The following is a 25,343-nucleotide window of genomic DNA, read 5'->3' as shown; positions in this document are numbered from 1 at the left end:
CGAGCACCCAGACTCCTGTCTGCAGCCCACGGCAGTTGCCAGCCAGCCACCACCTCCACCAACAGCAAACAGAAAGACAACAGCAAACTGTTGTCTTCTGCCCCTGCAGCCCGGCAGGGCCCCTCTCTCCACAGGTCTGTCCCTCACCCCTCCGCCCGTGGCAGCCCGGCTGGGGCCCTCTCTCCACAGGTCTGTCCCCCACCCCTGCAGCCCGGCAGGGGCCCCTCTCGCCACAGGTCTGTCCCCCCCGTCCGCAGCCTGGCCGGGGCCCTCTCTCCACAGGTCTGTCCCCCACCCCTGCAGCCCAGCAGGGCCCCTCTCTCCACAGGTCTGTCCCCCACCCCTGCAGCCCGGCAGGGCCCCTCTCTCCACAGGTCTGTCCCCCACCCCTGCAGCCCGGCAGGGCCCCTCTCTCCACAGGTCTGTCCCCCACCCCTGCAGCCCGGCAGGGCCCCTCTCTCCACAGGTCTGTCCCTCACCCCTGCAGCCCGGCAGGGCCCCTCTCTCCACAGGTCTGTCCCCCACCCCTGCAGCCCGGCAGGGCCCCTCTCGCCACAGGTCTGTCCCTCACCCCTGCAGCCCGGCTGGGGCCCCTCTCTCCACAGGTCTGTCCCCCCACAGCAGCCCGGCTGGGGCCTCTCTCTCCACAGGTCTGTCCCTCACCCCTGCAGCCCAGCTGGGTCCCCTCCCTGGTGTGTCGGACAGAACATGTTCTCACTTCTCCCATGGGGAAAAGGAAGGCCTCCTGACAAGGGAATGGGAGGTGGGACTGGGGTCTGCGTGGCCTGACTCTGCTCTGGTCCTGAGGAACTTCCCGCTGTCTGGAGAATGTCTAAATACACATGGTGGGGCAGGGTGAGATGGGGGACATAGCAGGTCCCCCAGGACGTGGAGGGGGCGAGCACCAGAGCTGGAAGGCACCAAGGGACCCTGGGCCCACCTGCTGTTTCGAGTTGCTGCCCTTGAGCCTGGGGGACACACTGTGAGGGCAGTCACCAGCCATTTAGAAAGAACTAGAAGAGGAGGTGCTGCAGGGCACTGTGCTAAGTCAGCGGAGGCTCAGAGAGGATGCGCAACTGCCCCAAGCAACACAGTCAGCACCGCCCAGGCCTGCTGGACGCCTGGCCCTTCCTGCTGGCCTGAACACGAAGCCCATGGCAGTGACCTGTTGCTTCCCTGGTCCTCTGGAACCCAGCACCGTTGGGGCTGAGCCAGCTCTCCTGCCCCATAACCCCACAGCCTCACACACCCTATCACCCTGCCACCTCACTCCACAGCCCCCAGCCTCGAACTCCCAGACCGGAGCCCCACTGTGCACCAAGAAGGGCCCTGTGTGGGTATGCGACCTCGGCGCCCCTGGGAGCCCCAACAAAGGCGAGTGATGACGGCTGCCAACTGGGCTGCCCAGGGATCCCTGCGGACTCACAAACAGCACACACGTGCAGGGTGAACCACAGGCGCTGAGGAGACGCCACGCACCTGCTCCTGACACACTGGCTCCCAGGGACTCTGAGTCCTGGCACCAGTGGGCAGCCAGACAGCAGCCCCCAGACCCATGATAAGAGAGCTCCCGGCACCTGCGGTCAAGGTTAGGGGATCCCCCTGGGGTGGCCTGCTGGCCCATGGACACCAAGCACAGCTTGTGCCGGATGTTGGAAAGTGGCAGCGGCCCAGGTCACGCCCCTGGCCTCCCACCTGGCCCCTCCGGGTTACCCCACTTGTCGTCTACCTCAGGCCGGACGGGGTCCTCGATGCCCACCACGCAGATGCAGGTGAGGTCGCTGAGGATGTGGTTCTCGTTGTCCCAGTCGGGCTCGGGGCTGCTGGGGAAGTCCCTGTAGGCCACGCAGATGGTACGCAGCCCGTCACACGCCATGGGCTCAATCACCTTCTTGACCATCTCGTCCCGGTCGCGGGGCCGGAAGACCCGGGGCTCGCCCGCCCCGTTGAGGATTTTGCAGCACCTGGGGTGGGAGGGGCAGGCGGAGGTCCAGCGGCAGCCGTGGGTGGGCCAAGTTCTCAGAACGCCACAGGTCCTGACGGACTCTGCAGGATGCTGCCCTGGCCCGGGCGCAGGTGGGCGTGGCCACGCACGTGGGCGGGACCTGTGTGGGGCGGGCCTCATGGGCTGGGTCACGTGTGCAGGCAGGAGGCTCTTAAAGGCGAGGCCACGTGTGCAGGCGGACCTGATGGGCGGGTCACACGTGTGGGCGGAGTCACGTGTGGGCGGGCCCCGTGTGGGGGCGGGCCTCATGGACTGGACCACGCGTGTAGGCGGGCCTTATGGGCGAGGCCACGCCTGTGGGCGGAGTCACATGGGGGCGGGCCCCTTGTGGGGGTGGGCCTCATGGACTGGACCACGTGTGTGGGCAGGCCCACGCAAGGCGTGGGCGGGGCACGTGTGCAGGTGGGCCTCAAGGCCGGGGCCCTGTGTGGGCGGGGTCCCGTGTGGGGCGGGGGGGGGGGGGGAGAGAGAGAGAAAGTGTGTGTGTGTGTGTGTGTGTGTGTAGGCCCTGTGTGTGTGTGGGTGGGGCAGCACTTACTTCTTCAGCACAATCTCCGAGGCACCCTTGCTGTACATGCGGAAGCTCTCATCGGGCAGCTTGATGACCGTGCTCATGGATTTGCGCACCGAGTTGAAGGTGTACACTTTGTATAACTTCTCCTCGGGCATCTGGCTGCGCACCGGCTCATAGTCTTGCCGTAGGTCCAGCACGAAGCCTAGCAGGCCGCACTCCGTCTTATTGCCCACCTGCCTGGGCAGGGCGCCTTCCTTCTCAGGGGGCTGTGGGGAGAGGCAGGATAGGACTCAGCACAGGGCTCCCTGGGGTACTCTTCCTTTCTACCCTTCCCTGGCCGTGGCTACCCTAAGATCTCCTCCACCACACGCTATCATTACTTCAGACATATGACACGCCTGTCGGTCCAGACGCAGTGCTAGGGGACCAGCCTGTGCCCTGAGCATCAGTACCCACTCCCAAGATCCAGGCAGACTGCTGCGTGTGCCCAAAGTCTGTCCTTTTTAATGTTTGCATGCTACTCCCCGGGGCTGCTGGGCTGGCCCTTGTGGTTCTGGCTTTGCTTGAACCAAATGAAGCTGCAGTGCTGCTCAAACATTGGCACTTTAGCCTCCCACCGTCGTGTCCACCTCCTCTTGGGACGTATTCTGCAACTCGGTTCACTTCTTGTTCACTGGTCAGACTTGCGTGTGCATCTGGTTCCAGCCTGTTCCTGTTAAGGATACCAACCACAACCGCCTGATCCCGGTGCCTCCCCTTCCTCCCACCTGTGTGAGCTGAGCAGTTACAGCATGCAGCCTGCACCCCGAGGGGCTGAGCTGATTCTGGTCTCTGTGCCGTCCCCTCTGCTGGCACAGACCACCTTGGGAGGAAGAGCCACAGCCCTCTCTGGGTTCCCGGGCCCAACACAGAGCCTGGCACACAGCACGAGCTTTTCCCTCCGTTTGATGCATGACTGGAGGGGAACAAGGTTAACAAGACGGTGCCATGGTTGGGACCCGCCAGTGGCTGAATATACTCACCTTCCTCGTGCGTCTGCACATGCACACACAGACAGCTGCACACCGTGTAACAAATACATGGGCTGGGCTTTTGCTTTGGAGCAGCTGAGCCCCTGTTTAGGATGGCCACAGAGTGCATGGGTTCAAGCCCCATCTCTTCCCTGGATTCTGGCTTCCTGCTAATGTTCATCCTGGGAGGCAGCAGGTGATGGCTCAAGCCCTTGAGTCCCCGCCCCTGATGTGGGAGAGCTGGACTGGAACCAGCTTCCAGCTTCTGGGTTTAGCCCCAAGTCAGCCCAATCCAGCCACAGGCATTTCAGGAGTAAACCAGCAGATGGGAGCTGTCCCTCCTTCTCTTGAATAAATAATAAATGAACTCAATGACAATTACAAAATTGGCATTCAGTGATGGAAGTTGAGGTGGTTCATGGGTAAGGAGGAAGAGACGTCTGTGTCCCTGGGTATGGCCCAGAGAGCCACCCAGGAAGATGCCGGTGAGGGCCACTGCCCTGGGACGGGACGGCCCTCGGCCCCTGGGCCTGACCACACCCCCTGCTCTGCAGGCACAGCCCAGCGAGCCAGAGGGCCAGGGCAGCCCTTGTCCCTGCAGTGGGCCTAGCTAGGGATGGTCAGCAGTGGCCGCAAGGGAGGGGTCTCCCATGAGCCAGCTCCCATGGGCCATTGACCTGTTTCGGCTCCTCGCTTGCCAGTGCTGACGAGACTTCACTGGAAGCACAGGGTCTCTGAGGGAGCTTCCTCTGCCCAATTTTTGGGAAAATACATTCTACTTTTTAAAAATTCTCAAATAAACACCTGTATCCATTTATTTGAAAGGCAAAGTGATGATGAGGGACAGAGAGAGTGAGCTTCTATCCAGTGTTCACTTATCAAACAGCCACAATAGCCAGGGTTGGACCAGGCAGCAGCCAGAAGCCTAGAGCTCCAGCCAGGTCTCCTGGTGAACGCAGGGCCCAGGCACGTGAACCAACCTCTGCTGCCTTCCCAGATGGAGCAGGAGCTGCATCAGGAACAGAGCAGCTGAGCCTTGAGCCAGCCTTGGATACAAGATCCCAGTGTTGGGCCCGGCGGCGTGGCCTAGCGGCTAAAGTCCTCGCCTTGAACGCCCCGGGATCCCATATGGGCGCCGGTTCTAATCCCGGCAGCTCCACTTCCCATCCAGCTCCATGCTTGTGGCCTGAGAAAGCAGTCGAGGACCGCCCAAATGCCTTGGGACCCTGCACCTGCGTGGGAGACCCAGAAGAGGTTCCTGGTTCCCGGCTTCGGATTGGCACAGCACCAGCCGTTGTGGTCACTTGGGGAGTGAATCATCAGACAGAAGATCTTCCTCTCTGTCTCTCCTCTCGGTATATCTGACTTTGTAATAAAAGTAAATAAATCTTTAAAAAAAAATCTCTTAAAAAAAAAGATCCCAGTGTCATAAGGTGTGGCTCAGTCTGCTGTGGCATGAGACTGGCTGCTGGGAAGAGAAACACTGGGAGCTGCCTGTCTGTGCAGTATGCTGTTATATCTATCTGTTATCCATCTATCCTGCTTCTTGGAATCACGCCCTACCCATCACTCTACCCGAGAACACTTCCGGAAGTCTGCAGAGGGAATCTCCCCACTCTGCAGGCAGAGATTTGACATGCTGCTACCTGAGGCCCACTGAGGTCTCGCATGGCAAAGCAGGAGTTTTTTGCTCACTCTCTCAAGTCGCATGTCCTTACCACCATATGACTCACTTTCTGGTGATTTCTAGAGTTCTATGCATTTCCCTAGCCCCTCTGCTAAGGAGAGAAAATGACAGTTTGGAGGACTTAAATCAAGTGCCTGCTTCCCTGTGTGCCTGAGGAACTGAGCAGTTAGGCCTGCGGAACATGCAGCGTTTTGTCGCCCTCTGGGAAGCATTTCCATTCTCCTCTAAAAGAATTCTGAACAACCTGTGGTGGCAAGCAGCAGAACTGCCGCCTCCGTAATTCAATTTGTTCCCTTGAACCTGAGCTCTGAAGTCGCCCACACTTGTTACTAAGGAGCAGGCACCCTCCCTTCTTCTCTGTTGGCATTTTTTTCCTTCTCATCATGACAAACCCAGAGGCTTTGCTTTTGTTGGAGAATTTCCAAGATCCTTTTTATCTCCAGGGCTTTAAGGGACTCTCCCTGGGTGAGGAGCAGGGAACAGTAAGGCCCAGGAAGAGGCTTACTTCCTGTGATGGCCTGGGTGGTCCTAACCATCCAGACTCCACCTTCCCTTGGCATCCCCCAGCATATTACCCACCCCCTGCAAGGTGTTGAACCCTGCAGGAGTGCCAGTTGCAGCCATAGCTGTAAACTGCAGAGGACAATTCATGCTCCTCTTCTGAGAGGCTGGGATGTGGCTGGAGCCAAGAAGAAAACCTGGTGACTTCAGGAGCTGCAAGTTATGAACAACTTCTGCAACTCACACAGTCAGGATGGCTACTATGTAATAGGAAACAGTAACAGACACGGGCAAGAATGGAATGAGCCTGTGTGCTCTTGGTAGGAATGCAGGGGAACACAGTATGACAGGTTCCTCAAGAATGAAACACTGTTATCATTTATGCAATCCATCAAACTCAGTTCTGGACACACGCCCAGAATAACTCAATCAGGGACTCCAAGAGTAGATCTATGCATTCATGTTCGCACCAGCGTCTCACAAGTGCCAAGAGGCACAAACAAGCTGAGCATCTACCCCTTGGATGCATAGATAAACCAAAAAAAAAAAATGTGTCCACACCACCACCATTACCCCACCTGCTCCAGATACACATGGACCAACTCAGAATACCATGCTAACTAAAATAAGCCAGTCCCAAAGGAAAAATGCTGTACATCATCTCTGAAACAGGGTCGCTAGAGGACTCAAGGTCACAGAAACAGGGGTTAGAATGGGGTTGCCCAAGATCTGCAGGGACTGGCTCTGAGAAGTTTGTGTTCAGCAGGCACCAAGTCTCAACTTTGCAGGATGGAAACAGCTATACAGATGAATAATGGAGAATGAATGTACTGAATGCCACTTGAATGTATCCTAAGGGTGGCCCAGGTGGTCAAATTTAATAAAAAGCCTTATTTATTTATTTGTTTGTTTGTTTGCTTTCTTGAAGAGCCAACTAACAGAGGGAGACAGACAGGGAGAGACAGAAAGAGAAATATCTTTCACCTTTCCACCTGTTGTTTTACTCTCCAAATGGCTGTAATAGCCAGGGGTGGGCCTGGCTGAAGCCAGGAGCCTGGAATTCCATCTGGGTCTTCCATGTGGGTAGCAAGGACCATCCTCCTCTGCTTTCCCAGGCATGTGAGCAGGGAACTGGAAGCAATGGAGCTGGTGTGGAGGCTGACCCACTGTGCTACAAGGCTGGCTCCGGTGGTAAGTGCGATACTGCCTGCATTTTGTCACCATTTTATAAGCACACACCCCAGGGCAGGTTGAGCTGCATTGAGAGCACAGTGTGCACCCTTTCTAAAAAGGCCTAAGGAAACAACTTTGTGAGAACTGTCTGTCTCTGGCACCCATCCAGTTGGTGGCAGAGCCAGAAGCTGCAAGGTGCTCCATAGCACTCGCTCTGCAGGTCACCAGCATTGCTGAACATCAGAGAGGAGGGAATCTTGGCGGAATCAGACCTCCAGGATCGGCACCTAAGGGCCTCTTGCCTGGGGCTGTGAGGCCACAGCTCTCCTGGGCAGAGGGGGAGGCCTCAGCAGCCACGGGCTCTTTTTCCCCTGGAGGCTGGGCACAAGTGGTGCTGTGCAGGCTGAGCTGGACATGGGAACCCTGGCACACATTGTGTGTGTGTGTGTGTGATGTGTGTAGCATGTGGGTGTATGGTGTGTGTTTCTGTGTTCTGCATGTTGTGAATGGTGGTGTTTGTGTGTTCTGTGTGGGGCACATTGCTGACTGTGGCCTAGGTGTTGAATGTGCCTGCTTGAGTGTGTAGGCTGAGGGGAGCAATACAGGAACTGACAGCTCTTGTTAAAAACAGCAATTCCCTGTCAGGGGCGATTTGCTTTAAACTCTTGGCCTGGAGATGGTGCTTGCAAGACAAAAGTGAAAAAAAAAAAAAGGTAAACTAAGTACCAAAACTAAACTGTGCTGAGTGTAACACTCAGCTACTTCATGCTCATTGCAGCCCCCTCCAGAGCCTTCCATACTCCCGGTATTCCTGGCCTGGCAGTAGCCTAACTTAACACTAGTCAGAGCACCCAGAGGCTCTTCTGAGCAGAAGACTGAGCCCTGAGTGTACAGCCCAAGACAGAGGTCCGGGGTGATCTCTGCTTCGGAGACTCCTGCCCTTCCTCTGTCCAGCCTCCTGCCCACGCCCTGACTACATCATCGACAGGGATGCTGGGGCTCCCTGGGGGTCTTTTGGAGAGCAGGGATCACATTTATTCAGAAAACTGTCCCACTAGGCATGTTCTCCCTCCAGAGCCACTTTGCGAGCCCCAGGGAGTCCTTTCTCTGAACAACCCATATCTTTGGAACCATGCCAGAAACTTTCCAACCATTTAGGGGAGCCAAGGTGCATCTGCAATTTAATAATTCACACGTCAACTGCAGCGTCCACTTGCTCGCTCCAAGCAAGGCAGCTTGGCTGGTTTTGGCTTGCAGAGTTGGTTCGGGCAGACACAGGAGATGAGCTGGTGCATCCTGCAGCCCTGGCATGGTTTCGGCAAATGCAGGGCCCGGCACAGGTCCCCATGTTCACAGTGGAAGTCAAGAGTGGGCAGGCTGTGGACCCCAGGCAGGATCACTGAGACTTCTGAGGCAGGGAAGCCACTTCTAAATACAACGTGACTCATGTAGCTTTCCTGATGATGGGAAAGCCCCATGTCACATGAAAAGGAAAAGGCTCCTGTGGCTTTCAGAGTGGCTGGGGTGAAGCCTCCACCATCCTGCACTCACGCCTGTGAAGGGCCTCCAGGCTGCTGCTCCCGCATTCTGACCCCTGCAGAGCCGCCCACGCCACTGCCTGCCTGTTTGCCGAGTGAGCTGTGGTGAAGCTCTTAACCAGTGATTCCCAGGCTGGGGGTCAGGACATCCACAGAGTCATCCCATCCTGACCCATGGCCTGATCTGAGATCAAACCCCTGCAATCTCTTGGCCACAGAGTGAAATGAAGGGTCAGACTGGACGGTTTCCAAAGTCTTTGATTCTGTGTGGATGACACCTATATGATCTCCCCTCTCAAACACTTATCTAGGTCTTCTTATTTTTAAGAGAACAAATGATATCAGCTAATCAAATAATCTTTGGATCAGCACAGCCTGGATGAACTGATGGCAGCTGCAGAAGAGACCAGCTTGGCGAGGTGGCAAGTGCTGGGGCTGGTTGAGGGACTGGGGCTAGGCCAGCTCCTTCCTCCTGCTCCCCCAACAGAAAGAAGGTAGAAAGGGTGTCAGTCCGGAGACTCCTATTAACTGTATCACCCAAGCATCCTTCTACCCAACCACCTGTCTATCCACCCACTCATACATACATAAATTCATCCACTTCTCCACCCAGCACTCATCCACCAATCCACCCATCCATCCACCTATTTACCCACCCATGCATACATACATCCACCCATCCATATATCCACCAATCCATCCATCCATGATCCATACATCCATACATCCACCCACCCATACATACATACATAACTTCACTCATCCGCTTCTCCACTCAGCACCCATCCATCTATCCACTCATTTACCCACCTATACATACATACCCATCCATCCGTCTACCCCTCCATCCATACATACATAAATTCACTCATTCATTTCTCCACCCAGCACTCATCTATCCACCCATCAATCTGTCAATCTATCCACCTATCCACCCACCCATACATATATACATCCATCCATCCACCCATCTGTCCATCCATCTGTCCATCACATCCTGTCCACCCACCCATTCATCTCATTTTCATTCATCTACTTATTCATCAAACTCCCACCCATGCATGCATGCATGCATCCATCTCTCCCTCTCCCTACAGTCTTGCTCTCTCAGTAATTTCACATCTGTATCATGGGCCGGTGCTGAGCACTGACTGACTGCTCAATGTCTCATTTCACATTCACAATCTGTCATTTCCCACAGAGACGCCCAGAGTCTTGTTCACAGGCAGCAAGAGGGCGACTGGAACCCAGGCCACCCGGCTCTGCTGTGTGGCTTCAGCCACTGCCTGCTGCTAGCAGGGGCTCTGCTGCGCCCCTGACCAGAGCCACATGGCCAGGATGTTTTCAGGGAAGACCCAGGAAGTCAGGCACAGAGGACCCTGGATGCCGGGGCTCAAGGTGCATTAAGAGACCTGGGTGCCTGGCAGGATTACAAACTAACGGCCCCAGCTCCAGGTCCTGCTGTCCACAGCCTATGCATCTGTACCTCTTCCAGGGTGCACTGGAGAACCCTATGCTGTGTGCCTGACTCAGCCTTGGGGACACCTGGGAGGAAGGTGCTGGCTGTGCTGTGGACGCCTCTCGAGCCCAGCCCCCGAACAGCAGCAATCCTGTGGCCAGCAGCCTGCTGGGGAGTCACCTTGCTTTTTTTCCTGGTCCACAGGATGACATCATTAATGACATCCCACCATTCCAAAATCAAACAAAGTTGTTCGGCAAGAAGACAAAATCACCATCACCCTGAGTCCTCCACCACCGTGCGCATGTGTTCTCTGATCACCTGCCTCCTCCTGCCGGCTGTCAATCCAGCCTCCCTCAGCCCACGGCTCAGGCGACGCTGGAGGCTGCTTAGCCTTGGGGAAGGCGCACAGTTGCCATCGCCTCCTCCCTGTCCCCCCCCACCTCCAGCCCCTCCAGCCCTGGGCTCTTGTTGCTGACTCATGCTCCCCTCCCTGTTCCCAAAAAGTCACTGGCGGTGCTCACCCACCAAACCTGGAGGTGGAGGGTGCAGCGGGTTGGCGAGGTGGGGGCAGGGGCAGGGCCAGGGCACGCGTGGAAGGGGAACTTCTGGTCTCTCTGCATCTAAACGCTGCTTCATCACGAGGCAGCTTGAGCTTCACCACCACGCCAGGCTGGTGGACGACAAGCCAGAAAAGGGAGCCTCCTTCTTAGCCAAATGTATGAGCCCTGTGACAGAGCCTGAGGAGCTGGTGTACACGCTGGCTGTTTCCGCCCAGGCCCACGCCTATCACAGCATATCCCCTCCAGCCAACACAGACTCCTAGCCCACTCTGTGAACCAAGCCCTGCTTCTAGACCCACGCTGGTCAGTGCAGAGCCACTAAAGGCCAAGGTAGAGCCAGGCCTCAGGAGACCATGCAAGCTTCTATTTCCTGCCAGAGACCCGACACAGCCGTGTGAACCAGGCCAGGTGAGCCTCCCGGAGGTGAGCTGACCACACAGAGCCGACAGGAGCCAGCCCAGGTGGGGACATGCTCGGTCAGGCCACATCCTTGCCCCTGCAGGCTGTCCATGCAAAGCACTGCACCTGGGTGTGGGAGCCCAGCTGGGAACAGAAGGACCGCCCAGCAGATCCATCCATCCATGGGACTGCAGGCTGAACATAAACCATCCCGCAGGTGTACGGAGTGCTGGTTTCTGAATCGTCCTGGACACTGCCATTTGGGGCACCTGGGCTATTCTGGGGGTATGTGCCACACAGTGGAAGTAACCCAGTGCCAAATTGCAAGCGGCCTGGATATGATTCCCAAGTGTCTTTCTTCTGACAACACAGATGTACCAATGCCACACAAACACAAAGCAAGCAAGTCACTTATGTTGCACCATCCCCGAGCCCATCAGCAGGACGTGGAGATGCCCATCATGCTGCTCAGCTGCCCAACACTTCCATGTGAACCCGCGGCAGGCTCCTCCCATTGGACACATAGTTGGCACCTGCTCTCTTGCTCACCAGGATCTTGGTGGTGTACGCGCTATTGATGGAGATGGCGTTGACTAGCAGCTCCATGGTTTTGGCGTTGATGGAGCTGGGGTCAGGGATCTCCTTGTAGTGGACATCACCGACATAGGCCTGTACCACCGTCATGCGGTTGGTGGTCAGTGTGCCCGTCTTGTCTGAACAGATGGCTGTGGCGTTGCCCATGGTCTCGCAGGCGTCCAGGTGGCGCACCAGGTTGTTGTCCTTCATCATTTTCTGGGGGGCAGGGCAGGTGAGAGGGTGATTGTAAGGAGAGCCACCCTGGGTACCGGGCAGACACATAATAAGCCCCTGGACCTCCCACTTCTAGATTCCTGCACATCTGCTGCAACTTCTTCCATTCTGTGTGTGTGTGTGTGTGAGTGTGTGTCCCCCTTCCTTCTCCTTGCTGAACCTCTTAAAATACTTGATTCATAAAATTCACTCATTTGTATCACTAAAATAATCTACATCCTTTATGGAAGACAAAGGGGGCAAGGACAACAGCTATGGTTGGGTAGTCTTCTCGGAGCATTTCCAAATTTTCTCCCTTCCACCTGATCTAAGTCACCGGGTGTGACTTCTCCCAAGTGACTTGGCTGCCTGGTCTGTGCTATCAATTCACTTTCACCAACACTAAGTGAACCTGGGGCGTCTGTGCGTCCGCAGAGGCAGGTTTGTGTGACTGCTTTTTTGTATCTATGGATTCTGTTGTCTCTTCAACATAACAGCTTGCTCTCTGCAATCCAAATATGCAACAAAAAAGAAAACCCCACCACCAGGTACAACCCAGAAGGAATTCCTGCTCTATGAGGGTGCTTCGGAAGGCACACAGGAAGAGGAGCATGAAAAATGGTGGCAGTTATTTCGCTGCACATGCTTTTGAAATCCATATGGCATCTTCCTAAAACGGTTTCCACTAGTGTTTTTTTTTTTTTTTTGAGAGCCCTCACAGTCTGTCATCGAAATGGAATCTTCTCACACTCCTAGATTCTTCTGGGTGTCAGGGCAATTGCCAATGGGTGAATCCCGAAGAGCTGACCTTCTCCCACAGTCTGTCCTGCTGTGGGCACAGGGCAGGGCCAGGGGCTCGAAATATCTTGCTGCATTCTGTTGCATGTCACAGGGGTGGGTAGGGGGAGGATTCCCTCCTGGACTGCTCTTTAGAACTGTAGATAATGATACATTTTAAAATTTTTTAATTATGAATTTGAGTTTCAGAGGGGTGTAAGGGTAGGAGGAGAACTCCTACCTGCTGGTTCTTACCCCTCATGCCTGCTCAAGAGTAGATGGACCAAAGCTGGGAGCTGGGAGCTGAACCCATGTGTCCCAGGCCAGTGGCAGGGACCTACCCACTGGCCATAGCCATGGCCTCCCAGGATCCTCATTCGCACGGAGCCGGAGCTGGAAGCCAGGTACTTTGATGCCGATCTGGGTGTGCTACCCACAGGCCCAATGCTGGCCCCTTAACAAGGGTTCTTAAGAGTGCAATCAGAATACTTTGCACTGAGGTCTATGTTCCTATGAGCCTTGCCATCACAGCTCTTATTAGACCTCTGTGATCATAGCAGGAGCATGTCATGGTTTTACTCCGAATGTGCAACACCGCTTGAAATGAGCAAAGCTCACGCGTCTGTCGTCTCGACGTTTGGTTCTGGGACACCTGAGGGGGTTCTGGTGTTTCACTTTGACCCCTGGATAGCATTCAGGCGAAGGTACTCAACCTCCTAGCAAAAAAAACTCCTAGCAAGAGCTCTTAAGTTGGGCTTTGAACGCAGCCTCACAGTCTGGATCACTCCTGGCCTCAGGCTCCCGGCCCCCTTGGAAGAGGGTTCCTCCAGCTGCTGGGAGTACACCAGTACCTGCCTGAGATAGCAGCCCCGTGGGGCCACCAAGGGCTGGGCATGAAATACCAGGGCACTTCAGCAGGTTTGTGGGGAAATGGAACAGTTAAGCTTATTCTGTGATCAAAACATTACAATCCATGCACATAAGGCGTCCCCAGGACATTCACAGAAAGTGTCTGTAATGAAAAAATCCTTGATAATCTTTTTTTTGTTGCTGTTCTAAACAAGTTTGCCTTTCAATTTCATTTTCCAGGAACGTTTTGAAGCATCCATGTACACATTGGATGTGCAAAATGGTGTGAAAAAGAGAAATCTAAAAGAAATGGCTCATTCCCAGTTTTCCAAGTGGATTCCACATTGCATTGATAATAATCTGTGCATCTCGACTGAAATAAAAGCTTGTCAACCAAGTTGGGTTCACCTGTTTCCTTTTACTTTGAAAAAAATGCAGTCACCGTCTCTCTCTCTCTCTCTCTCTCTCTCTCTCTCTCTCTCTCTCCCTCCAGCAGGCGGCACTGGCTGCAGGGGTCCCGTCTGTGCCCTCAGCAAGTTCCAGGGCCCCTCTGTCACCCCTGAGCTAGGCACTGTATTGAGTTTGTCACGTGACTGCTTGGATGACACCATCCAAATATGCTGAGGGTGCCAGGCGCTTTGGAGGCAGAGGTCCGCCGCAGCATTCACCCTGACCTGCCCACCAGCTCTGGGAGGGCTGAGGGGTGCTAACTCTCAGTGGGCGGCTGTGGGGCACCCCCTGCTCATGACCATGGAGCAGTTGCCTGCTCCAGACCCTCAGGCTCCCTGGAGAGCCCTGTGATGTGCCCCGCGTGGGCTCTGGTTTGGAGGATGGAGTTTCTTTGAAAACCCCAAGGCGGGGTGATGATAAGGGCTGTATCCCTTACAGAGAGCTGCCGCTTTCTGGCACCCACCGGCAGATCTTTTTTCTGGCTGAAATTACATCGGGTGAGCCCAGCCCAAATTCCAGCTTGCAAACTGACGCCCTCCGGTGGCTCTGCCAGTTTCTAAATGCCATGGAAAAGCCTGGGCCCCTACAGGGAGGTAGGAACCCAGCGAGAGGGAGACATGGGACTGGGGGGTGGGAACTGGGGGTGACCCACATAGGCGAGACGCTGAGCTCCAGCTGTGGCCCGAGCAGCTGGAGGGCAGGTTCTGGCTTGCTCTGCAGCCCCAGGTGGCCCAGGACGCAGACTGAACTGCTTGTCAGCGCCTGCCCTAGGGTGGGGCCTCTGCTGCAACCCACTGGCCCATTTGTTTCTGGCTTCCCTCTTTCCAGGATGTGAACTGTGGGATCACTGGTTCACCACTAGCTGCTGGGCCAGGGTGGGCTTGGGTTGACACAGTGTAGCCTGCAATTTCTTTTAAAAGCTAACTTGATCGTCAGTAGTAAGAACCAGGAGTGTTTGTGTACCACCCACATTTTCGCATTCTTCACAATGATAAAAATGGGGCAGTGCTGAGCCCACATCTGGGCGAGGCAACACCGGGCCAGACTGGAGTGGGGAGCGTGGATTTGGGGTGAGGGGCTGAATAATGCTCTCTCTGAGACCCCTGTCATGCCTCCACACATTGTCTTAGCATGGTTCCCACGCCCAGCACTGGTTCCCGGGCGCCAGGGAACGTCAGATGGGGACCTCTCTCACCTTGACCGAGTAGGCCAGTGAGATGGTGACAGCCAGCGGGAGACCCTCAGGCACAGCCACCACCAGCACTGTGACGCCGATGATGAAGAACTTGACGAAGTACTGCACGTAGACGGGTGTGCACTCGGGCAGCCATGGCTTCTTGTTGACCACAAAGGTGTCCACAGTGAAGTACAGCACCAGGATGATCACCGTGATGGCCGACATCACCAGGCCTGCAACAGGGGGACACCTACTCCAGGCAGGGTAGGTAGGGGTGGGGGCAAGTGACCCCAAACCCCACCTCACTCCCTAGCCTTCCCACCTCTTTTTCCCTGGGCAAGGTTCTCACCTACCACCCAGGCTCCATGCTGGCTAGCCTAGGATTTCCTTCCTGTGGGTTTGTAGGGGTTCGGGCATGGGAATGAAGCCATAGTACCTAGTATAGTGCCCGGGAAGCATGTGCCCAGCACCTCAGTGGGTAAAGGGGCTGCTGACACAGCAATGACCACAAACTGGGCTCCTTGGTTGCACAGTTTTTTTTCTGGGGCCCCTATAACATGTGAGGCCACCTGGGGCTCCCAGTGTAGGAACTCGGGATTCCACAGTTCTGAAGGCAGAGCTCCTGCCCTAAGGCACACAAGAGCCACATCCACACAGATAGGGGAACTCGGTGAAGAAAAATGCTACTAAGTGGCATGGGGTGGTGGCAGGGACTCCTTGAGCTGGGGTGGCAGAAGCCTTCTCGGAGGAGGGGACGTCTGGGGGAGCTGCTCCCAGCAGAGGGGACCTGGGAGATGCTGCAGCCTGGATCCCCCATCACCTGTGCAGGAATATGCCTGCAGCCTCTGCTGGAGTAGGAACAGCATGGGCAGTGGGGGTCCCCTCGTCAGCAGGGGCCCGGTGGTGGCCCTGAAGCTCAGTGGCTGTCAGGGTCCCTTGCGCAGATGTCCCCCGGGGATGAGATGGGGTCAGCACTTTCCTTCTTCCCCACCATCACGTTGCCTGGCCCCCGAGGACATCCCTCCGGAAAGCCCTCATGTGCCTGCCTCGTGCTGCTCTTACAGACTTCAGCCTGAGCATCAGGCTGAGGAGGCTGAGACCCGGCCAGGGTGGGGAGATAGTGGGTGGTCTTCACTGTCTGACTGCCCCATGCCAGGTGTAGTCTGCTGCCGGTGATGGTGGAGATCCTCGGGCACCCTTACTGCCCACCTGCGCCCCAGCTGTAGAGCTGTGGACAGGCCCAGCGCCCCAGCTGTAGAGCTGTGGACAGGCCCAGCTCTGTCCCTGTGTGACAGTGGCAGGGGCTGGGGAGTTGTCACCAGACCCTCCCTCCACATTTAAATATAGACGGCTGAGCCTGTAATTTGCCTCCTTTCTCCACGCTGTGGCGTCTATAATTAGAGCTTGGAGAGACAGCCATGGAGCAGCCAGGTGGGGCAGCCTCCACGGGCAGCATGGTCTTACCCAGGAGGGGTGGCCAAGGCTGTGTGGGGAGGGTTGGGCTCCCCTGGGGCAGCTGGGGTTCCCTTACGGGCTTCTCCTCTGCATGGCAGCCAGGGGTTTGTGACCAAGCCCACATACACCTCTGACCTCCCCTGCTCAAACCTCTTCATGGCTCCCACACACCTAAGAGAACCTGTCGCAGCCCAGAGCTCTGAGGTTGTAGGATCTGTCCTCTCCATATCTACCATGCATACCCAGTGTGGAGCACTCTGGGCCCACAGCAGTGGGAGAGGAGGGACGACCAGGAAGCCTGTTTGCTGTAGGAAGGAACAGGCTGGGTGCTGGGTGAGGGGGGTGGCCTACATTCTCAGAACTGCAGCTGAGTGCGGTCAGGACACTTTACACCCAGAGCCCGTGCCTTCAGCTTTCTCCTTGTGCATAAGCACTAGTGAGAGCTGTCTGTATACAGGACTGGACCAGCTGCTGGAAGTCCAGGGCGCCAGGGCTTGCCCAGTGCTGGGCACTCACCCGCCTTGCCGATCTGCACGGCCAGCTTGGTGAGCTTGCCCTGCAGCACTGACTTCTCCTTCTTGTGCATGTTGCCCTTCTTCTTGTCCTCGGCGTCCCCACCCTCTGCACTCTTCAGGGGCTGCATCTCCATGGCGGCTGCACCATCCTGCTGTTTGGCTGCAGTGGGCAGAGCACACAGCGCACACACACACACACACACACATGCACACATCAGCCTCAGGGCTCCTGGCATGCAGGCACCCACCCCTGTTGCTGGGCCCTTGCATGGCTGGCATGGGAGTGGGACATAGGGACCTGCCTCTTCCAGCATGGGCCACACATGATCCTTTGGGTGTGTTCTGGCCAGCAGAAGTGGGCAGGGACCTCTCTGCTCTTTACCCTTTTCAAGGGCCCCTTGGCCTGTCCCACATTTAGACAAGCCCGAGGAGGCATGGCTCTTCCCCAAGACGGCCATGTCCTGGTTCCCAGCTAGGACGGCCTCTGTGACTTTTCTGGACAGAGCCTACTGGCCCTTGCCTGGCCACTCCTTCCTCTTTCTGGTCTTAAGGAGCCAGACTTCAGTCCCAGCAGGATGGGCAACAGAGATGCCGGGATGGCGTCAGCCACAGCCATACGCCCAGTGGCCGCGACTGCCCCGGAGGGGAGGGCGGTGGGGGCCCGGGCCGGGAAAGGCGGCAGTTACCTTTGCTCTGGCTGGCGTCCACATTGCCATCCTGCATTTTACCTACACGACAGAGAATCGGACAACAGAGAACAGACAGCACACGGTTGTCAGCACGGACATGCAACAGGCCACGGACAGCAGACGGAGGTAGGGCCCAGTGCACCAGCCCTGGGGTCTGAGAGCTGGGCCAATGCCAGGGTTGGGGTGGCAAGAAACTCTTGATTGTCAGGAGCAGGAAAGGGTGCTCCTGCTGGGGCGGCTGTGGGCTGGAGTGTCTTCCAGGTCAAAGGGCAGTGTTTGCTGCAAGAGGCAGGAAGAGGAGCCCACAAGCTCTCAGACTCGGCCTGGGGCGCTCAGCCCTTTTGTCTACAGGGTCTGGGGTTGAGGGAAGTTTGTGCTTTGTGCTTTTTCATTTTCCCAAGGAAGAAAAGTGCACCCATAGAGGAGAGAGACAGAGATAGCAGAGGGCAGTTCAGACAAGGTCTGAGGCTCAGACATCCCTCAGCCCAGACATCCGATTCTACTTCCTCCTCCCCCTAGCCTTGGCCAGCAGGATGGGCATGGGGGTCAGGGCAGGGAGAGTGCCCCGCACCAGCTGCAACCGCTTTTAACTGCACCCTGCTCCTCTCACTGGGGCTCACTGCAGGGCCTTGTCCCCGGGGAGGGGGTTGGAGTAGGGAGGCTTCACTCAGACAATCTGTGCCAAAGGTGGAAGTCAGAGGCCAGAGTTTGTGTCCACAAGAGCCAGCATGCGTCGGGCATGCACTTGCCTTCATGGCCTCCCCCAGGCTCCTTGGCCAGGGGTGCTTCTGGGTCACTGAGGCCCACAGAGGCAGGATCTGGGCTTCCTAAGCTCTCAGCCACCTCTGGCCCCTCTGGTCCCTCTGAGCCCAGAACATGGTCTCGTCCTGACCACCTGCCCTGCCCAGCCTCGATCTGTTGAAGGGCTTGTGTCACCTTCTCAAGGTCCCTGAGGCTGAGGGGGCTCTGAAGCAGCTGGCATCTATGGAATGTTCTGGAACAACCGGGAGGGGCACAGTGTGACTGGTTCATGGCTGTCCTCCCTGGCCCCGCCTTTTGGTGGCTCAGATGAGAAGCAGTTTCCCTGGGCTCTGCCCCACTCATTAGATGTTCTTGTTGCCCATGCCTGCAACACTCTGTTGGATTAAAAGACAGGAGATAAGAGCTGCTCAGAACAGGTGGGAGGATACCAACAGCTACCTGTGGCCTTCAGCAAACCTCTCCTAGCTGGGTTCAGGGGCACCCGTACCCTGACACTTGGATGTGCAAGCTACCTCGAATGGCTCCAACACTCCCAGGCATTAGTAACCATCAAACAAGCTGGCAGTGTCCTCTCTTTTGCCCACTGTGGCTGTGTGGCCAAACAGGCACATGGAAACCTACATCAGAGACCACATCCTGGGGTCTCAAGAGCAAGGGACTTCTTTGGGACCCCCCTTGGCCCAAGTGGTGCTTGTGTGGCTGCAAACTATGGTGGGATAGCCAGCTCCACCCCAGGGAGAGCTGGAGCATAGGCTTTGGTTGTAGGGAGCTGGGGATACTGGGCAGGACACTTTTTGATTCTGATGCAATGGCTCCCAGTGCCACACAGATCTACCACGAGGGTCAATGGATGTGAGGAATGCGGGGGTGGAGGTGCCTAGTTGGCCATCACTGAGGAGAGAGACTGCTGGTTGGACGCCTGAGCAATGCCTTTTCTTCTCCCTTGTGCCTCCTCTGTGAAATGTTGGGATGGATGCAGAGGATGTGGGACAAGCAGTGTGCAGAGGTCAGCAGCCAGCAGCCATGCTGTGTGTCTGAACCATGACAGAGGCTGGGGTTGCCCACACACGTGGCACACATGGCGGGAACAAAGCAGTGATAATGGCCCTGTGTGTTCTCCATCTAAGGTGGGAGTCGGGGCACTGTGGCCCCTGCTCCCAGGCTGCCTCTTTCGAGGACAGGGTGCTATACGTTCGTGGGAAATGTGCATGAGCAAGAAGCTATGCACGGATCTCTTTTCGTGTGTGCATTCCAATAAAACATCTCTCTGTTCCATGTCCCCTTCTCTCCCCACAGCACAGCAGGTCTGTGATGAGGGAGTGGGCAACCATCACTGCCTGCTGCCTTGTCAAGGCTGCTGTCCGCTGTCTGGACAGAGACTCTGCATTTCTTACAGCTGCCAGGGCATGCTTAGGCGTCAGGTCCTGTGTCCACTGCTAGGGGATGCCAGGCATCAGGCCCTGTGTCCACACTGTGAGGGGTCATGGCACCGAGTGCTGCCTCCCAGAATGTACTGAAGGGAGGGGAACCATGTACATCCCTCAAGAGCTGGCCAGGAGGGCACCAAAGCTCTGGAAGTTCAGAAATAAAGCAGAAACTGATTCCAACCAGGGTGGTCACAGGACACAGTGGGATGGCCGGCAATAGCATCTGGCCTAGCCTCGGGCTCAGGGAATGGAATCCTCCTGCTTTCCCCGCAGTTCTGGAGGGCTTCCTGGGGCTTTCTGCTGTAGCCTGGAAGCAAAAGTGCCTACTATCTGGGAGCTGGCTAGGGTAGATAGGTCTGTGTGCTCACTCACTGGGGACTTCCTGCCTGGCAGTGGGCATGCCTGCCTCCCAACCCCCAAGTTGGCCTCCCTCCTGGCTCTGTGCCTGCAACCATCCCCACCCACACTGACACCTGCTAGGTGCCTTTGGAGGCAAATGACCCAGCCCTCCCTGGGATGTGAAGAGGGTCAGTGGGACGAGAGTCTGTGTGAGCTGCAGGATAGGTGAGGAGACAAGGACAGAAAGGTTGAGAAATCCCCTGCCCAGGGTCCAGGACACAGTGATGCAGGAAGGTACAGGCTTGCTATCCCTCACCCGAGTCCTCCTGGCCTCACATGGCTCCTGTGACCGATGCTGGGGCCAGGGAGGGTGTCTGGGTACCAGGAACCTGCTCTGCTCTGCAGGTGGGAGGGTGTGGAGATGTGGAAATCTATGTAGAAGGAGGTGAAGACCTGACCTTGAGGATGCAGAGGCAACCCTGGCCCGCAACCCTACCTGCCACCCCAAGGAAGAAAAGAATGCAGAGACCCACAAATGCTCCAGCACAGGCGACAGCAAGAAATACCAGTCCAGACCCAGAAACAGAACGAGGCCCGAGTCCAAGCCAACCCTCTGCCTGTTTGCTCCGTGAAAGAGAAAAGGAAGATAATTCTATGATGGCTCAGCCATGCTGGAGGACAGCACGGAAGAGGCGACCAAGGGGTTGAGTCCTGGCCTGGGTCCCCTTGTCTCGAGGGAATATTAGCATCAATGTCTGAAGTGTGGGCTGGGGGCCCAAGTGCCAGGGTCAGCCTAGGTCCTGGCCCCCACGCCACCTTCCCAAAGCCAGGGTCCAAAACACGCACTTAGGAGAAGGTCAGCCAAGGATGGGGGATGCTGCTTCGTGAGGTCCTAATCAGAAGCCAACATCATGTCCACTGCAGCCACAAGAGGGCCCAGCGTGGTCTCTCCTGTGGCAGCTCTGCTCCTAAGCACTGACCCAATGTGAAACAGGGTGGCTGTCCCAGGGTGGTCCACGTACAGTGGAAGTCCCAGCATGGGGACAGCCAGCCCCAAATGCCCATTACCCAAGGCTGGGTACACCCCTTTGGAGACGTACCATTGACCAGGCCGGCATCTGCGCTACCGGCAGTATTGGCTGCTGCCCCACCGTCGGCCGCTGTGGGTGGGAGGGATGGAAATGCAGGGCGTCACAATGGAGACCAACGACTACAACAGAGACGCAATCCCACGGGCAGTGCCACCCCACGGCTCCGCCTGGGAGAGTGAGAAGCTAAGAGATGGGCTGCAGGGTGTTGGTCAGTGCTCCCACAGATGCCACTGGGGAGTGGCCCCAAAGCACTGAAGACACCCAGGGAGGCTGCATGGGTGAGGGGTGAAGTCTGGATCTTGGGGGGGCTCCAGCCAAGTAGCAGGGCTCCCCATTGCAGAAGGGGGCTGTGGAGGGAGTGGGGGTCTTGCTGCTCATCAGAACCAGTCCAGCAGAGCCCTCAGGGGCCATGCAGAGTGGCATGTGCTGAGGCCATTGTCACTGTTAACTATATGCTTGGGGATCCAGCTACCCATAGCCTGGGGCCACCACCGATGGCTGCTTCCTGTTTCCCTACCTAGCAAACCACAGACTGCCTTGGTGACCACATAGAATACGCCACCACGGCAAGGTGATATCAAGTAGGGCATGTTTTGCACATGACGCAGTACAGATACTGGGGAGTTGGTTTTTAATTGTGAAATGTAAAATCGCATGTGATGACCAAAACCTCCTGCAGCTCTTCCTTGGTGGGGGATGGAGGGGAAAGGAGACTTGGGTCTGGTTGGGTAACAAACATGGTGGGTGAGAGGGTTCTTCCTGTGTGGCGAGGGGAAGCTGGGACAGGCTCTGTTGGTGCTGCTATGGCACAGGGATTCTGGGGTGGCAAGCGAAGCCATGCATGCCCCCAGGTGGGGCTCAGGGTGGCATGGGGATGGTGGTGCAGCTGGGTATGGTGAGTGCTTTGAGGGCTGGCAGGTGGGGAGAGCTGGCTTGCCCTGCAGGGCCAGCCTTGCATGTGGACACTAAAGGGAGTTTGGGTGTACAGCCTCCAGCAGGTGTGGACCTTTCTCTAAGGTGTGCTGGTGGCCAGGGGCTGCCGCTTATCCTAACGCCCCCGCCTACCCTGAGTGAAGGGTGTCTTACTGTACCTGGAAGCTGAAGGCCATCCGCCTTCTTCACACCTGTGTGATGATGTTTGAGACACGTTAATGAAGGAGGAGCACAAGCAGCCTCATTAGCACACGTGTGCATGCACACACACACACACACACAGCTACACACCTGAGCACGCAGCTGGGCTGAGCAATGTTGCTGGAGCCATGTGATGAAAACCAGAGGAGGCACCCGGCTCTGGTCGTGCAGCCCAAGCCCTGGTCCCTACCCCCACTTTCTCTGCAAGCCCCTCCACGACCCACCTCCATTCCACACAAGGCTGAGTCTTCCTTGGCCCTCAGTGTGCTGGTACCCACTCAGTGAGGGAGCCAGAACCACACTTCTGGGATCACAGAGGTCCTGTGCCCCAACAAGCATTTTCACAGCCCACGTCTGGCCTGGGAGAGCTTCTGAGTCCCCTGACATTCCCCCTGGAGCTCAGTGAGGCTGAGCAAAAGGGTACAGGTGCTGTACCCCTCTGGTTGCTCAAACCTGCCCAACAGCATGAACCCCAGGGCAGAACTGGCCATCCCAGCCACAGCTTCTCTGAGTGCATAGACACTGTCCTGACACCTTCTAGGACTTCTGGCCTGGAATCCCTCTCTTTCATTTCAACCTAGCTTCTGGACTCCTAAGATCACAGCTCAGCTCCACTGCTCCTGTCAGTAGGAACTGAACCAAGAAATAGGGTTTGCCTTCAGAATACAAGAAACCTCCAGTTCTGACTGGACTCTGTGTCTCAGTGTTCTCTGAGAGCTGCAAGCATGAGGGCTGCCCTGAAAATTCAGGGAACGGCTACCTCCTTTGCTCTCTGACTTCCTTTTTTGATTTGGAGTATTGTGTTTCCTTTCCTGGATCAAGCAGGTGCTATTTCCAAGATAGAGTATGGGGGTCAGGAGCTCACAGCAGGGTCCTTGGGCTGACAGGATCAGGGTTTTCTGGAGTATGCACCCCTGCCTTTGTGCTGATTGGAGCCCACAGAACAAGGAAGTTATCTTCAAGAGGAAGAATAATCTGGGTGAGGATGGGAATTGTTCCTACTGCTTAAGACTGGAGATGCAACAAGGTGCTCGGCTTCCTCTGGCTTTGTCTACAAGGGAAGTGGGGAGGGAGCGGTTCTCTATGACATGACTAGACAAGACAGAGACTGGGACAAGAACCTGGAATGAAACAGATGAAGCCCACTGGCCCAAGCACGGCCTCAGGCAGACAGGAGGTGGCTCCTGGAACAGGGCATGGACATAACAGGCACTCAGTAACTCTCTGGTTGAGTGAACAAAGAGGAAAAATATGGCCTTAAAAGCTCATCTCCAAGTCACAGAGGGAGGGACTGGGCTTACCTTTCTTGTCTTTCTTCTCTTCTTCCTCACCGCCAGCCCCCAGGAGTGTAAAGATGATGCCGGTCTGAGAGTTCACCCCAACAGCGGTCACTACCATCCGTCCTGAGCCCTCCATCACATGGGTCCCTGGGGGAGGAAATGAAGGCCAAGTTACTATTACACAGCCAAAGCCCCCTTCCCAAAGGAGTGGTCGAAGAAACAAGTCCTCTGCCTGCTTCTGGTTCAAGGTCACACTGAGGATGGGGTGGGGTTGTTTGAGCTGGTTTCACCTCAGGACAGTGCTGCTGGTCAGGCAGGGAAATATGCCACCTACTACCCTGCCCTGGAGGCTCCTCTTCCACCTTCACAAGCCAAGCAGGGAGCTCATTCCCCATATTCTTTACTGATGGTTTTGAGAATAAGATGTCTCCATGCTTCTTCTGCAGCCAGTAGAGCAATACCAACCAAGCTTAATGCTCAGTCTATCCCTTTCTACCCTTAAACATCAGTGGAAGGATCCTCAGGGGGATCTGTGGGCCTGAGTGAGAACAAGTAAAACCCATCACTGCAGGCTTATTTTCACAAACCTCTCATTGTAATTTACACCCCCAGCCCCGCTAAGCACACTGGCAAGGGACCCAGGAGCATGACAGAGCTGACCCCACATGGCATCCATGTTACAGGCACTTTTTAAATCAACGTGTGGTCACTGCTGATATTGTTAGGACTCTGCTGATTTACAACAGAAGCAGCTACTGAGGCTGTGTTCAGTATGTAAATAAAGGGTCACACATGTGATGACACCCCAACTTTTAAATAATGTTTTCTACTATTTAAAATACATTTATTCACATGAAAGGCAGGAACAGACAGAATCAGAGAGACAAAGAGATAGAGAGTGAGAGAGAGCTCATTTCTGGTTTTCCTCCCAGTACCTCCCACCTCACAAAAGCCAAGGCAGTGCCAAGCCAAAGCCAAGAGCTGGGAACTGCATCTGGATCTCTTATTAGCAATGCAGGAACCCAGGCCCTTGTGGCATCCACTGCTATATTAGCAAGAGCTGGAATACAAACCCAGACACGCCAACGTGAGATGAAGGCAGCAGTGTCCTTACTGCTGCACAAGTGCCCATTTCTGACTACTTTACCTAATGTGTTTCAAAGCTGGGTTCTGTATATGGCCACAGTAGACTTCCCCAGGGACACTGCAGGAAAACTTAGGGCTTTGGGATTCCTACACTGGGAGTACTGGGTTCTTCTGGCAGACTGTGGGACAACTGCAGGAGCCCTCAGCCAGAGAAGTTCAACACAGCTTCTGTGTTGTCTCTGATTTCTCTTTATGCTCTCGATGCAGCTTGAGAACAGGTCCTCCCCTGTGCAGGCTTAGGAAGTGAATTGTTCAAGACAACCTGGAAGCTTGAAGCAGGGAGAGGACAATATGAAAAGATGTAAAAAGGAGATATGAGAACATCACAGGCTGTCAGCCAACCATGTACACCTGTGGAGTGTGATTTAGTCAACCATGTACACCGTGGAGTATCACTCAGCCATCCATGTACACTGTGGAGTGTCACTCAGCCATCCATGTACACCGTGGAGTGTCACTCAGCCATCCATGTACACTGTGAACTGTCATTCAGTCAACCATGTACACCGTGGAGTGTCACTCAGCCATACATGTACACCGTGGAGTGTCACTCAGCCATCCATGTACACTGTGGAGTGTCACTCAGCCATCCATGTACACTGTGGAGTGTCAGT

The 25,343-nt window shown here is 55.8% G+C and overlaps 1 protein-coding gene across 3 annotated transcripts in view; it reads right to left on the bottom strand.

The window, feature by feature from the left end:
* The window catches only part of ATP2B2 (ATPase plasma membrane Ca2+ transporting 2), a 174,452-nt gene that overhangs the window by 20,820 nt on the left and 128,289 nt on the right, over positions 1 to 25,343 (bottom strand). For all 3 annotated transcript variants that reach the window (XM_058678903.1, XM_058678902.1, XM_004581302.3), the window contains 9 exons: positions 23,605 to 23,730; positions 22,261 to 22,293; positions 21,179 to 21,238; positions 17,548 to 17,589; positions 16,863 to 17,021; positions 14,910 to 15,124; positions 11,399 to 11,641; positions 2,544 to 2,785; positions 1,730 to 1,964 (listed from right to left, as the gene is read on the bottom strand). In XM_058678903.1, the coding sequence (XP_058534886.1) occupies positions 1,730 to 1,964; positions 2,544 to 2,785; positions 11,399 to 11,641; positions 14,910 to 15,124; positions 16,863 to 17,021; positions 17,548 to 17,589; positions 21,179 to 21,238; positions 22,261 to 22,293; positions 23,605 to 23,730 (1,355 nt within the window). The remainder of the gene's footprint in view (positions 1 to 1,729; positions 1,965 to 2,543; positions 2,786 to 11,398; positions 11,642 to 14,909; positions 15,125 to 16,862; positions 17,022 to 17,547; positions 17,590 to 21,178; positions 21,239 to 22,260; positions 22,294 to 23,604; positions 23,731 to 25,343) is intronic.

The sequence above is a fragment of the Ochotona princeps genome, chromosome 21 (genome assembly GCF_030435755.1).
Source record: "Ochotona princeps isolate mOchPri1 chromosome 21, mOchPri1.hap1, whole genome shotgun sequence".
In the NCBI taxonomy this organism is placed as follows: Eukaryota; Metazoa; Chordata; class Mammalia; order Lagomorpha; family Ochotonidae; genus Ochotona; species Ochotona princeps.
This window is presented reverse-complemented; position numbering and strand designations above follow the sequence as displayed.